Below are 16,091 nucleotides of genomic sequence, written 5' to 3' on the forward strand. Positions count from 1 at the left end.
CAACACTGAAGAAGAGAGGCCGCTGACGTCACTCTCCTGCGCCGCTTGGGATTGCGAATTCAAATTGAATTTTGGACCTTTTTTGCGGGGCGCGGGCTTCAAAACGAAAAAGCAGTTTTATTTTTGTTTTTGTAACAAAATGAACTAATTTTATTTATGAGTCAAAAAATGCAGCTACATTCTGAAAATGAAAAAGCATTTCTGTTAATGCATTTTAATTTGAATTATGGTACAGATTCGCTTCCATAAAATACAACACATACAACATAAATACAACACATATACAACACATATACTATATATATATGAGGAGGACGTGATGGATATGGATCAGTGGTGGTTCTAGACCAGTTTTAACAGGGGGGCCAGAATGGAGCCGGATAAATGAGACTTAAAACAGTGTTTACAACATTTTTAATTGGGTAGTAAACTGCTGAGACACTTTTTTTTCCCACTTTTCCCTTCAGTACAAAATCATTGCAAAAAATCTGTCATTTTATTATTGATGCAGACTCTTCATTCGGGGGGGGCCACAGGGGGGTCCGGACTCAGAGTTACAGGGGCACTGGGCCCTGTTGGGCCTGCCACTAGAACTAGAACTGCCACTGAAATGGATCACATTTAAAACTGAACTGAAAAATCAATCAATGACTAAAATCAGTTTATTGTTTTTTGTTAGTTTTTTTTTTTTCTTCAAATAACTGCTATTGAACCAGTAATGCTACAAACAGGAGACTTCGTGATGAGATGGGGGGGATTATTCAATAACCACAGCCATGATATATTGATTATTATATCACTGTAAGATCAGTAACAATCAATTTCAGGTCAGTTTGATCAATTGATCAGCCTCAGTCTCCTTGTACATCACTGTAAGGATCCAGCAGTCTGATTAAACAGTCAGCTTCTGCCCCCTGCAGGCAGACAACAGAAAGTACACACAGACCACAAACATGATCGCTTTAACTTCAGTGACAAACGTGAGAGCAAAAACGGATTCTAACTTCTGCTTCTTTTAATTGTTATTCGTGTATTTTAAACCATCTGAACCAACAAATTATCACTGTGTCTCAGGCTGTCACATCACCCCGTTTACCTTGTTGCTATAGTTACCTGGTTAGTTAGTTCCCACCCTTTTTGTGTCAGTTGGCTCAACAAAACCTCAGTGTCCTGCTAATAGGTGACGAACACTACAGAAAATGTGTGTATATTGATCAACACTCAGTTTATTTGTCAGGTGACAGCTGCTCATTGTGAGCTTTGTTGATCGACTTGTTCTGTCTGAGCAGGCTCGACTTGTTCTGTCTGAGCAGGCTCGACTGTTTCTGTCTGTAAAATCCAACATGGCGGCGTCCGCAGCTTCACGTGAGATCTTCACGGACGGAGTCAGAGCGGTTCTGCACACCTGGCCTGTTCTACAGGTAAATACACTCACAGTCAGGTAGCACACTGACTCAGGATTATGCTACAAGGCTAATGTTGATAGGCTAACGCTAACAGGCTAATGTTGATAGGCTAACGTTAACAGGCTAACGCTATCACCCGCTGGGAGTAAACGTCTGTCGAATTTTCGGATTAAAGCTAACGTCACCGCGGTGCTAAGTCGAACACGCCTCCGGTCCGGATCCTCTAAGGTCCAGCTCCAAACCCCCATACACAGATAATCGTAGACGCCACATTAATGGCCCGTTGCCACGGTACGTTAGCGCGTCCGCCATATTGGATGTGGCAGGTTAACCCTGCAAACAGGTGGAGGTGAAAACTGTATAAAAAGCACTAAAGTTTACATTGAACTGATTTTGATGAATCGTTTTTATGTCTGTCCAGAGGTAATGAAGGCTGTGACATGAAGACAGCTCACTGTCAGCACATTTATATGTGTAATAGTAGCTTCCTGCAAGTTTTCTTTTCTTTTTTTTTTGTGTATACAATATATCTTAGTATAATTTTCTGTCATGGAGTGTATCGCTTCACTGCCAATTGCAATATCTAATTTTGAGACCAAAAATGGACAAAGTCTGCAAATGAATGTCATTATTAGAATTTCAATGAATATAAATCACTGAATATCAAAAGACTAATTAAAATCAATTAAATGTAATCGTTAATGCTTTTTATTCAGCAAACTCCCAGTTTTAACACCTCCTTGTATTTGTTTCTCGGACAGACCTGTCACATCCAACGTGACGTCGACATTCATTCCATCGAGTCGATGCAGCGTCTACGTATGTTTGTCGACACAAACGCCGCCACACTTTGTGTCCACGTTGAAGCTCCGCCACATTTCACCTCCACATATAATATTAACGTTATGATATTGATATTATTACAGTATTAACATTATAACATTAAAACCCACAACAGAGGCTTGGTGACACTCGCTGGTCGCTGTTTAATGTCTGAGCGGACGCCATATTGGCGGTCAACATGTGTAGATGCAGATTTCAGCTCAGATCGAGTGTAAGTAACTTAATTCTGAGCCGATGTTGATGAAGTTGGGTCTGTTTGAACGTGAGGAACTGAACATGACACAGGTGACTTGTTGTCATTAAATGAAGTTCCTGTGGTGATGTAATGAGCTCAGAACGGCACTGGGACATGCAGCTCTGTCCTGTGAACAGGAACCATCAGGTGGAACTTCTTAAAACCTTCAGCTGTTGTGAGTTTCTACAATAATTGTAGATTTCTGTACATTGTTATCAAACCCACCTGGTGCCTCATTATTTTATTAATAATCAAATCAACTCTTTGATAAAATAAGCAGACAGATGGCTTGAAATGACTGCTTTAATCTGTTCTATTTTAAAACCTTGATATTATCTATTGTGTAAAATCTTTATATTCCAAGTAACTTTAAATGTCAGATTAATGTAACGGAGTAGAAATTACAATAGTTATCTCTGATATGTATTAAATGAAAGTATGTAGTAGCATAAAAAGTAAGAGCAAAATCGGCCGATAATATCGACCGATACATCGACCGGCCGATATTATCGGCCGATTTTTGCATTTTTTACGTGATGCGGGCTGCTGCGTTCGCCGAACCGTCATTATTTACAGACAGGCGTCCACAGGCAGCTCCGTGTTGCTGGAGACGCTGCAGTGCGCGTGCAGACCATGCGTAGCCCCTCCCCCACTAGGAGAGTGCTGGAAGCCTGCTCTTCAACACAACAGTAAGTTTTAAACTTTCAAAGCATCTTTTAACTATTTGACTTAGCTGAAATATTGCCATGCAGTTTGAAAGTGGAAACACGAATGACAAATGCATGCTCTATATGTGTTTTGCTTGAAACTATAGCTAAGCAAGTTTGTGGGTCCAAATGGTAAACAGGAATGCCGAATGCTCGTCTCTAAAACTGTTTGCCATTGTGGCCATTAGGGGTGTCACGATTCTCCAAATCCTCGAATCGATTCAATTTTTGATTCTAAGGTCACAATTTCGATTTTAAATCGAAATCGTGACGCCCTTAGTGGCTGTATGTATTCATACAGTAGCTGAAAGGAACACTGGTCATAGGATTAAGTAATGCAGACGTTGTTCCGTGGTTCTGTGGTGTTGTAGCAGTTTTATTTAGCGACCACCTGGCTGGAGGTTTGGACGTGTGTGTGTGTGTTTCTCTCTCCCTGTTTGGAGCGAGGCGGGGTTCCCTTGCCATCGTGGTGACATCATAGCACAACCCCCCCCCAGGAAGAGCTTTAATGATGAGAGATATGTTTTATATGTAGTTGAATATTAATTCTTGTTAACGTTTATCATGTACCAGACAGGTGCACCGTGATGGCCTTACTAGTGTTAAGAGCCGTTTGCACACGTTAGCATTAGCAATCCAGTTCAATGGTGGTTACGTTTTTCAGTCAGCGTCAGCTACCAAACAGAAGTCTGTGTGTGTGTGTGTGTGTGTGTGTGTGTGTGTGCGTCTCACTCAGTGGGACACACACACATCACAGCGATATATGAGAGTGCTGCGCCGACTAAAGGAGAGCTTTTAAAACTCTGAGAAGCAGTTTTATACTTAGTTGAATATTTATTCCTGTTAACGTTGAGGCAATTTAGAACCGAAACTTGTACAGTTTGTTGCTTAACGCGTATCTGACATCACGTTATTTTCCTCTGCTAATTTATGTTCTGGGGTTACCATTCTGGCTGCTTCTTTTACATTTTCGTTTAGACCTACTAGTGTGTTGTCTTTGCATATTAGGTGGCAGAGTAGCCTAAGACATGCTCATTTTATTTGATCTCTCTATAAAAGCAAGGAATCTCTGTCTGTCTGTGTGTGTGTTCCTCAAATATCTCTGCGGATCAGGATCAGACTGACCTGAGAGTTTCAACATGGCTGCTGCGTGGTTTAAGGGTGTGCGACGTTGGATTTGTTTGGACTGCAATGATACCGTTAATAAATTATTTCATAAATGCTTTACCAATTCCGCAAGCATTGTCCACCGTAGCTACCACAGTCACGTGCGCATTAGAGCCAATCACTGCTGAGCTCCAGCCCATGACATTTAAGAAACAAGCGGATTTATACCTGCAGCGGCGCCAGCTGGACCGGGATTTTGCCGGCGGTTCGGTCCCGTTCTGTTCTGTACATCTAAACTGACTGCTGTGGATTAATGAGACTAAACGAGTCCGGACCGAGTCTGTTCGGGTCTGAGGAGATCCGGAGACGCGCGGACAACAAAGTGGGATCGGAATCTGTGGATGTTCGTGTGTAGCTAGCCGCTAGCCGCTAGCCGCTATCCCACCTACACGGCCCACCTCCCGAGTTGACGGACCAGACGCACCAGTACGTCCAAAACCGGACCTAGGGTAAATAATGTCTGCCACGCTTTTTCGCGAACATTGCCGTCACGTTTGCTTTGTTTCTGGTGCAGAAGAAACGGTAAAAACGGGCTTTTGTCACGAAAGTGTCCAAGCAGCAAGTTTGGTTGTTGAGGAACAGGAAGTTGTGGGAGGGACCTAGGCGGATGATGCAGACAGCGACAGAGACAGTGAGTTTTGAGAGTTGAGAGATTTGTGACATATAGCATGTTAGGAGTGTATAGTTAGTGTGTTATGTAGTGTTTGGTGTAGTGTGTTGAGTGTGTAGTGGAGTCAGTTTTTTGTTTAATGAGTCAGAATGAGGAGAAGCTGAATGTGGAGCAGGCAGTGCAGCTCTTCATTCAGCTGAGGAGCCTGAGGCATTGCCTGCATTTAAATGTAAATAGTTACAGATAACTTTGTAAATTTCAAAAACTTATGCACAAATTTAGCAAACAACAATTTATATTTGCATTATAACTAATGCAATTGGTTCATTAAACTGTTTGTGGTTTTCACAGTAAAACAATCTGACTTTTTCCTACTCTGATTTTGTTTTTTTGTGATTTTAGGTCCATAGTGTTAATATAGTACCTTAAAATGAAAAAATAACTGTACAGTCACACATGTGAGGTTGTGCTGAAAATAATGACACCAGTAAATAGTTTTTAAGATGAAATATAATGGTATAATCAAAAGTAGTCAAAAACAGCCAGTTATATCCCTGACGTCCTTCAAACAGCCTCATTTGGTCATCCATGAAAAAGCTACTGAACCTCCCACTTTTCTACAGGAATACATGCTTCCTACAGGCACTGCACTAGTGTAGAGACATTTAAACCATGGCAGTCTTGGATTACAAATCGAGCACTTTATTTCAACGGCTACTTATTTTTTTTATTGTTTATTGTTTTCTTAAATTATTTAAATGTGTTGACAAAAGACATTTTGTGATGACCTGATTATATCTGTCTTATAATATGTCAGCAAGCAATGCATCATCAAGTCTGTGTTGTAGATGTGGAAGCCTTTTACCCGTGCACAGTTAACCATATGCACCCGTCCATATGATGCACACATAATGTGGGTATATAAATGTAAGATGGTTGCACAAGATTGACACTGATCTGTGTTTTAGTTTATTCTTTTTAAAGAAATGGCAGAGCAGAAAACCAATCCAGTGTGGCAGCATTTCACAGAGCCTACTGCTGGAAAGGCTCGTTCTACCTCACCAGTTTGTAATATTTGTTAAATATTGTTTACTTGTTCTTGTTCTACCTCACCAGTTTGTAATATTTGTTAAATATTGTTTACTTGTTCTTGTTCTACCTCACCAGTTTGTAATATTTGTTAAATATTGTTTACTTGTTCTTGTTCTACCTCACCAGTTTGTAATATTTGTTAAATATTGTTTACTTGTTCTTGTTCTACCTCACCAGTTTGTAATATTTGTTAAATATTGTTTACTTGTTCTTGTTCTACCTCACCAGTTTTAATTTCAATAAATGTAACTTATTTTTCAAATTGAGACTCCTAACATTTGTTCTCATCATTGTGTAATTTTTATGATGTAAATTGAGGGAGCAAAAAGTAGTATCGGCTCCAAATATCGGCTAAAGAAAATCGGCAGTCCGTATCGGTCATCGGTTAAGACTGATCAAAAAAAAATAGGGTTTCAGCATCGGCCCTAAAATATCCATATCGGTCGATCCTTAAAGGCGTCCATGTAGACGCACGCGACAGAATCAACGTTGTACTGCGTGAACATGCTGTTAAGAAAACTTTCTACATGTTGATCTGATTTGTGTAATTTCAGCCACACTGGAACAAAAAACTTCACAGATCCAAAAAAATGTTTTATGTATTGAATGATGCTGACAGTGAAATTAGAATCAGAAACAGGTGACTTTATTGATCTGATGGGAGAAAAGGCTTTGTTGTTCTGCACGGTATCAGAAGGATTGAAAAGGTATTAAATTTAATGTTGTCAAAAATAAGGTCTCTGAGTGCCGCATTACATTTCATTTACAAAGGTCTTAGGATTTTAGGACCATCATAAACAACATCATTAAAATTGTTGATCATAGACTATAAAGTGTTTGTGGGATTCATTTTATGGTCGACTGGTGTGACGACAGCTCAGGTCTGTTGGTACTACGCTGCTGCTGCTGCTGCTGCTGCTGCTGCTGCTGCTGCTGCTGCTGCTGTTGTTGTTGTTGTTGTTGTTGTTGTTGTTGTTGTTGTTGTTGTTGTCGTCGTTGTTGTCGTCGTTGTTGTTGTTGTTGTTGTTGTTGTTGTCGAGCCGCCTGCAGCTGAAGAAGTCACTGCGTCAGCATTGCGGCCGGTGAATTTGCAAGCTTATTGTGGGTCGACACAACTCTTCAGACAGAGGTCTAATGGATCCTGAAAATGATGAAATTTTGACTTTTTTCAAAATAATAGTTCCTGACACTCTCTCGTGTGGAGGAAACAAAACAGCATTCATTACCAAACAACTGACAGACGGCATCAACGAGGGCAGAAGATTTGTCAGCATGTGCAGAGGTTTTTTATTGTCACCCCATGGTCTCCTCTTCCTCCTCCTCCACCTTATTAAATTAGAATACTAAATGCAAGTACTTGGTAAATATTTATATGCATGTTTGATATTATCACCTAGTTTTCATTATATTGTTCATACTTTTGTCAGTGTGGTCGTGAGTGTGGCTTAAATTTCAGTGCAGATACGTACAGATATGTGACAGTTCCTGTCTCTGTGAGAGAAGGTGAAGGGACGGAAGCCCTGAGGGCCAAGTGAGAGAAAGAATAGCCTAGTGTAAATTATTTTCTCTCATGTTTTTTTTTATATAATCTCTGTTGGTCGAAGCTGACAACTGATCAGCTGTTAGCTCATTGAATTGAACTCACTGTGTGTTTTCTTGTTTTTTGTTTCTTTTTCCCAGATCGCCGTTGACAACGGTTTTGGGGGATTGTACGGGCAGCAGAAAGCTGATTGGATGGTTGATGTGGTCCAGCAGTATTTCCATGACAACGGTTGGTAACCATGGTAACCTGTCAACTATAAATACATTATATCCTTGAAGATTTACACAGTGTGTAAATTACGTTACCTTGAAATGACTTTGCACATATGCAGAATGCAAGTAACACACACAATATGCAGCTAAGAGGAAGTACTCTGATGTTAATGGTGTGTGTGTGTGTGTGTGTGTGTGTGTGTGTGTGAGATCAGCTGACCTGCAGCAGTATGAGGTGGAGGACTTCATCGCTCAGCTGATGGATCAAGAATTTGACACAGTGGTGGATGATGGGAGTTTACCTCAGGTACACACACACACTCCTACTCCTCCTGTACCTGTGCAGGTGTATGATGATGTCACATGTTTACCTCCTGTACCTGTGCAGGTGTATGATGATGTCACATGTTTACCTCCTGTACCTGTGCAGGTGTCCGTCAGTCTGCTGCAGGTGTTCAGTCAGTGGCAGCAGGGGGCGCTGCAGCCGCTCAAACATACCATCAACACTCTGACACAGAAGACGAGTCAGAGGGCAAAGGTCACAGCTCCGGCCACACAGTCTGATGACGACAGCGATGATGAAACACAGGTACGTCTCAGGTCTTGTGTTCTTGTGCCTGATGTTTGTAAACAAACAGTCGACAGAGCTGAAAGTGATTGTGAACTGTTACTTTCCTGGTAAACACACCAACCTCTTCAGTGGTCAGCTGCAGTGTCTCTGGGTCTGTAGGGGGACTGGGCAGCCTGGACAGGTGGCCTGTCGTTCTGTTAAACACAGACTGTAGAGTTTCACACAGAGATGCTGCATTATTGCTGCAGCGTGCCGGCCATGGTACATGTCATGATGATGACCTCTGTGTTTTTTCCAAGGTTTTTAATGTTGTTAATCCTATTAATTTACACATGAACCTGCTGACGGTTTATAATCATATGGATGCTGTTATAATGTGTAGTGATTGAGATCCTAAACATGGAAAGTGACAAAGTAACGTTTTTCCCTCTAAATGACTAATTACATAATAGTCATCAGTAAACTGGACGCTGTCTGACTCTGTTACTCACGGGGACGGAGAGTAGGGCTGGGTGATTATGCTAAAAATAATCACGATTATTTTGAATGATATTGAAATCACGATTAATAAACACGATTATTCACTGATTTCAAAAAAAGGATTTATTGAGCCACCAAAACTCAAAATAACTTTTAGAAAAACAACCAGATAGATTAGTAACAAGTAAAAAAGTAAATGATAATAATATTTGTATGTTTGCGTGATGGCAACACGTGCCGCTTGTCCAAAGTGTTGACCAGTGTGTTGAAGCCTGGGTTGCTAACTGTACTGATAGGACACATGTCCTCAGCTAGCATGAATGTCACAGCCTCCGTTATCTCTCGCTGTCGCTGGGAGCCGGTGGGAGATGGAGCGGCATTGTAAAGAGTGTCGTCAGTGGAGGACTGTGTTGCGGTGGCGGTGGCTGAAGTTGATGCTCTTGCACTTTTTTGGGTCTTTTGCTCCTTCAGTACTTTGTCAGAGACCACTTTATGGTTAAATAAATGTGTGGTGTTGCCCTGGGGTGCAGACACGACGGTGTGACAGACTTTGCAAACAGTCTCCTTCTGCTCCACGTCCGACGATTTGAAGCCAAAATGTCTCCAAAGACCGAAGTTGTCCTACCTTTCTTTTCAACTAAAGGCTCAGGCTGCTTTTCTGCCATGTTGTCAATCTCTCGTTCCACAATTGATCCACATTAACACACTCACTGCTGCAGCTGCAGGCGACACAGGTGCGTTCACTGTGCTTTTACAGCGCAGTAATTTGCATACACGACGCGCGGCGGCACGTTAAGTTTTTCTTCGATTACAGTGTTTTCATGATCGTGAGAAGCCAAAGCCGAAATCGCAATCAAAATTCGATTAATCGCCCAGCCCTAACGGAGGGCTGACCGTCACCGTGACAACGGTAACTACAACAACACAAACACTTGGTGAGTTAGGGTTTTTTGCAGGTGACAGACACTTCTCCATGTGTAACTGCAGTATTTTTTCCTCATATGTAGCCAAAGACAGTTACAGTTACTACGTTACTGTTGTTTGGTTCTGTATCGTTGCTTTGTGGGACATTTCTCTGTATTTATTTGAGTGAAGGACCCGTGCAGTTATCAGACCAGCAAACCGACACGCCCTCGATACGTGCAGCGGGATCAGTGTTGGAGCAAAATTTTAAATGAAATGTAATTTGTGCTACTGTAGGAAAATGGGTCAGATGCAGTTTTAAGTATGCGTGTACGGGCGGGTTTTCAAAATAAGACCTGTGAAGGACTTTGCTGTGTGGTACCGATGTAAATGGTCAAACAAATGAGTTGTGGTAACAGATCCAAGGCACTGTTGACACAGAACACAATATCATCCTTTTTGTAGCCAAAATAATTCCAGATAACTGACGTTGCTTAAATTTTTGGCACCAAGTCTTCGTTTTCGTGATTTTCTCTTGTTCGTTGCTCATTTTTCAATGTTGTTACCAGCGACTCACTCCGTGTGCAGGGGCTGGTCTGCTTCAGCACACTGGATAATAACTAATGTGATTGGTGGATCACTGCATGCACAGAGTGTGTCAGGTACCCTTGAAATTAGATGAACTCATTTGCGTCCTACATCGCAGACTCTGCGATGTGACTATTGCACACATGTTCATCGCGATGGTGATGCTCAAACGATATATCGTGCAGCCCTAATCCAAACGGCAGTGTGAATGAGGCTACTGCCTCTTGATGATAGTGATCCTGAGAGGAACAGCAGCAGTTCATGAGAGAAGTCTGTGTGTTTACCTGGAAACTACAGCTCAATTACCACTGTATCAGAACCAGAGCTGCTGTGAGTTCTGTGCAATCAAGGGTAGAGAAGACAGCCAATCAGATGAGTAGGAATGGTACTAAGTAAGAGTAGTCTTGGTAGCAGTTCAGTGTCTGTTTATTTCAGCAGGTGTTTGAATGAAACCATAATAACGGATTTGTTTGTGTTCAGGCGATGGACTGCGAGTCGTCCAGTCCATCAGTCAGCAGGACAGAACCTCGTCCTCCTCGTCAGGAAGAAGAGGACGGTTGGACGGTGGTCCAGAAGAAGAAGTGATAAAGAGCACAGAGAGCAGAATTAACTGTTGACCCTCAACATGGGACTGTAAACAACGTTTCTATTGGATAATGAACTGTTACCGTCGTCGTGGTGATCTGAGTGCAGAGAGGACGCCATCTTTAGAGATGAGTCTGTTTTTATATTAAATGTGTCAAAGCTGCTGTGGTTCCTGTCTGATCACTGTTATTAATCACTGACAGTTTAACGGATGGTTCAGTTATTGGTGCAGGTTGAGTCCATTCTATACGCGTCAAGAACAGTTTAAAATTCTTAATTCCTGAGATCTGAAACTGATTTGAAAAGATCAGGTCCTGCACCCTGAACTTACTTTTTGATGAACTGTTCCTTTAATTGTGGATAACTGATTACAACAACGTTCAAGTGCCTCAACAGCAGCAGGCCCGGTCCCATCTTCTGCCCAAGTTGCTGGTTTGATTCCCGACCTCGAGTCAAAGGTCAAAGGTAACGTCTCAGACGAGTTTTCATTCATCTTTATTTTCACACAAGAAGATATTTTTTACATGTAGAAAAAAAACTTGTGATGTCACTGGTGATGTCACTATGACAGGCAGGAGGGGTCGGGGTCATTTTCAAGGCACTATTTATTATATGAACATAGAAACAGGTGAGAGATCAGAGGTGATCTGAGGACAACTCACTTTCACTTTGAGCTACAGAGATCAATACTGTGATCAGTGTCAGTTGAGGGTCGGCTACAGTGTGCTCGTCTAAATCAAAACATCATCAGGGAGTTTCAGGAGTCTGATCCATAACCAATGAGGGAAAGCAGGAAGTGAATCAGAAAAACACAAAATCTGTAAAATTGAGAAAAATCTGAAATGAGTACAAAGAAAATAAGCAGTTGGAAACAGAAACCGATTCAGAAATTAAAGTTCAACTAAAAGAAACAGACACATCATGTGATCTGATGGAGGTCAAAGGTCACCAGGAAGGCGGTGAATGAGGCTCAATCCAAACGTCTGCTTGTTTAGATTTCTACGTTACGAGCTCGGAGCTGTTTGTCGTGCTGTCGACCTGAACAGTGTTTCGTTTGACAAAAATAGACTTGCGTGTATTTTACACAAAAGCTTCTGAAACACACAAACAGTCGATCAGTTGAGGGACCTGCACAGACAGTCGAGGTGATCATTTCCTACTACACATGAACTCAACACTGACATAATGAGACACTTCTAACACTCCTCAACCACTTTGTGTGTATCAGTGTGTGTTTATGTGTGAAGCCATGCGTGCTGCAGACACTGCGCGGCCGTCGCTCTGCGTTCAGGCTGAAGCTCCAACATGGTCAACAAGAAGTCACTGAACTGAGCCGCCTGATCCAGCGGCCACTCGTATTTCTCCAGAAGGACCTCGAACAGACCCCACGGCTTCAGACTGGAGATGTGACGCAGCTCACCTGAGACAGGTACACACAGGTGAGCTGAATCATTAGAATCAAACAGAACATGTGTTGACTCAAACTAGGGCCAGCCGATAAACCGGTAAAATCAATTAATTTGAGATTGTGGTTTAGGACAATTTAAAAAAAGGAAAATCGATTTTCCCTTTAACTTGCACTGCCGCCACTCCCCATTGGCCCCTGCAGTTCATAGTAGGCTCCGCCCCCCTTTTTCAATACCAATATGGAAACTGATCTGTTTTTATAATGGCAAGCGATCTGACATTACATTAAAGTCCGTGTAAAGCAAATTCAGCCATTTTCTTCTAAACACATTAAATAGGTCATAAATGTTTTTCCTTAAAACATGTAAAAAGCCATTCAACTATTTAGAATTTAATTTTGGAGCCATGCTCACAAACTGTTTCAACAATTCTGTGTTCAGGATTTAATGGGCGGGTCAGAAATCGTAACGCGGCCGTGATTTCGGCATCCGGCATTATGTGCCCGCCAGAGAGTGTAAGTGTGTGCTTATGTATGTCATAAATATTGTACATTTGGGCAATTAAATGCATTTTGCTGAAGGTGCAAATCCTGAAAGTGATTTTACATCTTGCATGCTGTCATGTAATGTTAGCAAATATTATTGCATTTAATCACGACATGATTTGGCCTCATTCCCTGAGCGGAGTCCATCTGACAGCACAATGATAATCTACAGGTAATATTTTATGTGCACCAATATAGCTATGACAAGGAATTCTATGTAGACTGGGGTTTTACGTTTGTGTGTAATGTAAAACATGGACTGTGAGGAACGAGGCTGAGCACTATCAGTGTCTGACTCAGAGTCAGTTTCTGGCTCTGATGGTTCAAACAGGTCCGACTGGGTCCTCTGATGATGCTGTTAGCTTCCATTGTTACTGTAGGTTACGTCATTGTACAGAACACGGAGGAGGCTCCTCCCTGTGTGGGCGTGGCTCCAGCGCCTCTAACTGACACGCCCCCAGCGTTTCACAGCAGAAAGAAATCTTTCAAATTTGGCTCAGCGGTCAATGACACACGTTTCTGTGGTGTGACAAACTCATAACACACATTTATTGCTGCTTTACACGGACTTTAAATGTATGTTTACAAAAGCATTTTATCAAAAAGGGACATTCTTTTCAAGTGAGTTTGAAGCTGCCTGTTTACAACAAAAGCATTAAAATAATCAGTGCTTTTAATAATGTCTTTGTCATTTGAAGTGAAAAAAAATCGTGAATCAAGTTTGGTGTGAAAAAATGGGAGGTTAAATTTGTAGGCCACGTCGCTGGCACTGACACAAACATGGTGAGAGAAGTTAACTTCCACTTCACTGACAAACGCAGAGCTTCACATTATTTAGCTTCAGCTTGCCACACACCTGAGGCTCATGGGTATTGTAGTTTTTAGAGAGTCCTGAGTTTATTTACATAACACTGTCTTACCTCTCCTGTTGAAGTACTCTCTGGAGTACCTGCCAGACAGAGCGAAGGGCAGAGGAATTGGACCGAGCAGCTCGATGATGTGAGCAATGTGATCTGAACAGAGTAAAAATATACATTGAAGTAGTGTAGTACTAACATACTGCAGTAGTGTGTGTATAATGTGCAGTACCTTCATCTCTGGTGTAATCTTCTCCTGAATGAGGTTCAAACAGGTAATCTCCTGTCGCCAACTCAAACGCCTGAAACAAAAAATGATTAGATCGATCAGAAGCCAATACATCAACGGTAAGTCAGTCAGTCAACCGATCAAAACATCAGTACGTCAAGCGATACGGGGTGAAGACAACCTCGCCTCTTCATTAGCTCAACTCTTTGTAACTGGTCTGCCGGGTTAGGGGTTAAGTTCCATTTTGCTGAGTATTTAATATTATTTAATATTATTCTTGGAACTGCTAAGCATCTTATTGTATATAGTGTTTGCATATTGTGTATTGTACTGTTTTTAATATCAATATTTGCCCTTAGCTCTTTATTGTATTTTTGTATTTCTGATTGTATTGTACCGCATCTGTCTGTCTGTCTGTCTGTCTGTCTTCTTCACCTTGTGACCGACATGACGAGTGAAGACAAGACGGACGAAGATGTGGCAAAGTGACAACACTATGATGTGGCAGACAAAAATGAGACGAGGCGAAGGGAAAACACGCCAAGGTGAAGCACCTGGTCACTGCTTAGGTGCGCGACGAGGTGCTGTGGGAAGCATTGCGTCTTCAACTCGTTACCTGTCAGTCGCTCGCACGGCAAAGATGCGTCACTTCAAGCAACTGAGAGTTGACAAGTTGAAGATGGTCGTGTGTGTGTGTGTGTGTGTGCGTGTGTGTGTGTGTGTGTGTGCGTGCCAGTACCATGCAGGCCGTGCTCCAGATGTCAGCAGGCGGTCCATACTCTGCTCCAATCAGAACCTCCAGAGCTCTGTACTGTCTGGTCTGAATGTCCTCAGTGAAGTGTTTGTGCTGGACAAAAGACAGAAACAGAGAGGGGAGCCGTCTGATTGGTCTGTTCGTACTGACAAATAGAGGAGGAAGAGGAGGAGATGATGAAGCAGTCTCACCACCCAGCATGCATTTCCCAGATCAGCAATCTTCACTCTGAGTTTGTGTGCGTTGAGCGGATCGAGAGGACTGAGGACGAAGTCTGAAGCGCTGAACACTGAAACACCAACAGGACGGAACACATGAACACGATGATGTCACACGATGATGTCACATGATGATGTCACATGATGATGTCACGTCCAGCTGTCGGTATTTTTATGTCAATACACTTAAAAACATGCGTGGAAGAAACTAATAACATCTTCTACTTTTAATCTCATGGTATATGTGTACAGTGACAATAAAGGCATTTATTCTACTCAGCTGGTACTGATACTTCTGAGTATTTTTTCAAGTCAGTAATTTTACTCATAAATCGGCAATACATGTAATCTACTCAGTTACTTTTCAAAGATTGACTACCGAGTCCAATTTTAATTAATATCTAGCAGCAGACAAGACTGAATGCCACACACACACACACACACACACACACACACACACACACCATCTCGTCCACTCGAATATCCCGACTGGGTAGAAAGTGCTGACTCAGATGTTGCTGACATCACAGAGCTGGAAAATCCTGATAGGCCGGAGGCAGGGCTGGAGAAGCGACCCGGGGCGTGGCCATTACACCTGTCCTCCAACCAGGAGCCGGTGGACTCTGGGCTCGCTTTGCTGTTAGCTGTGCAGCGGGAAGTGTTGCCGTTGACGACCGGAGGGCCTGAGAGCAGGAGGAGTTTAAATAAAGTTAATTTTAGTACACTGCACATGCGCACGCACACACACACACACACACACACACAATCTGTCATCGTACAGTTTATAATTTAAACATAATGTATACAATTAAACTACAAAGCTGATGAACACTGACTTGTTTCATCATGGCTGTGTGTGTCTGTTGCTGAGTCTCAGTTCAGGGTGTGCATCCTCTGAAGGACTCGGCCTTTGTGGTCTGTGAAGGCGAGTCCTTCAGAGAGACCTTGTTAACCTCGTCAGCCGTTGTTAAATGTGACGGTCTAGCCTTTGGAGCATTTCCTGGTTGCGTCACCAAATGTTTTAGTCTTACGTCACCATTTCTGCTGCCCAGGCCCGCAAAAGTGACGATCTACGCCACGTGATGTCGCCATTTTCTCTCTTTCTTTCTTCTTTTTCGGGCACGCAAAGCATCTTGGGAT

General features: G+C 42.3%; 2 protein-coding genes across 3 annotated transcripts in view; one reads left to right on the forward strand and one right to left on the reverse strand.

Moving 5' to 3' along the window:
* The first annotated feature begins 1,270 nt into the window (after positions 1 to 1,270).
* tsr2 (TSR2 ribosome maturation factor) lies at positions 1,271 to 11,105 on the forward strand. 2 transcript variants are annotated; one of them, XM_030423231.1, is made up of 5 exons: positions 1,271 to 1,421; positions 7,741 to 7,831; positions 8,031 to 8,122; positions 8,246 to 8,404; positions 10,838 to 11,105. In XM_030423231.1, exons 1-5 carry the CDS (start codon positions 1,344 to 1,346, stop codon positions 10,940 to 10,942), a joined length of 525 nt encoding a protein of 174 aa, XP_030279091.1. In that variant the 5' UTR covers positions 1,271 to 1,343; the 3' UTR covers positions 10,943 to 11,105. The 2 variants fall into 2 exon arrangements, with proteins under 2 accessions (XP_030279091.1, XP_030279092.1); XM_030423232.1 differs by lacking the exon at positions 1,271 to 1,421 and adding an exon at positions 3,056 to 3,173 and having other exon boundaries at positions 7,741 to 7,844.
* Positions 11,106 to 11,420: 315 nt separating this feature from the next.
* The window catches only part of srpk3 (SRSF protein kinase 3), a 22,259-nt gene continuing 17,588 nt past the window's right edge, over positions 11,421 to 16,091 (reverse strand). Inside the window, exons 12-17 of the mRNA XM_030424150.1 lie at positions 15,416 to 15,718; positions 14,925 to 15,022; positions 14,719 to 14,826; positions 13,983 to 14,052; positions 13,814 to 13,906; positions 11,421 to 12,362 (exon numbers count right to left, since the gene is read on the reverse strand). Of these exons, the coding sequence (XP_030280010.1) occupies positions 12,178 to 12,362; positions 13,814 to 13,906; positions 13,983 to 14,052; positions 14,719 to 14,826; positions 14,925 to 15,022; positions 15,416 to 15,718 (857 nt within the window). The 3' untranslated portion in view covers positions 11,421 to 12,177. The remainder of the gene's footprint in view (positions 12,363 to 13,813; positions 13,907 to 13,982; positions 14,053 to 14,718; positions 14,827 to 14,924; positions 15,023 to 15,415; positions 15,719 to 16,091) is intronic.

This window comes from Sparus aurata, chromosome 7 (assembly GCF_900880675.1).
Source record: "Sparus aurata chromosome 7, fSpaAur1.1, whole genome shotgun sequence".
Lineage (NCBI taxonomy): Eukaryota > Metazoa > Chordata > Actinopteri > Spariformes > Sparidae > Sparus > Sparus aurata.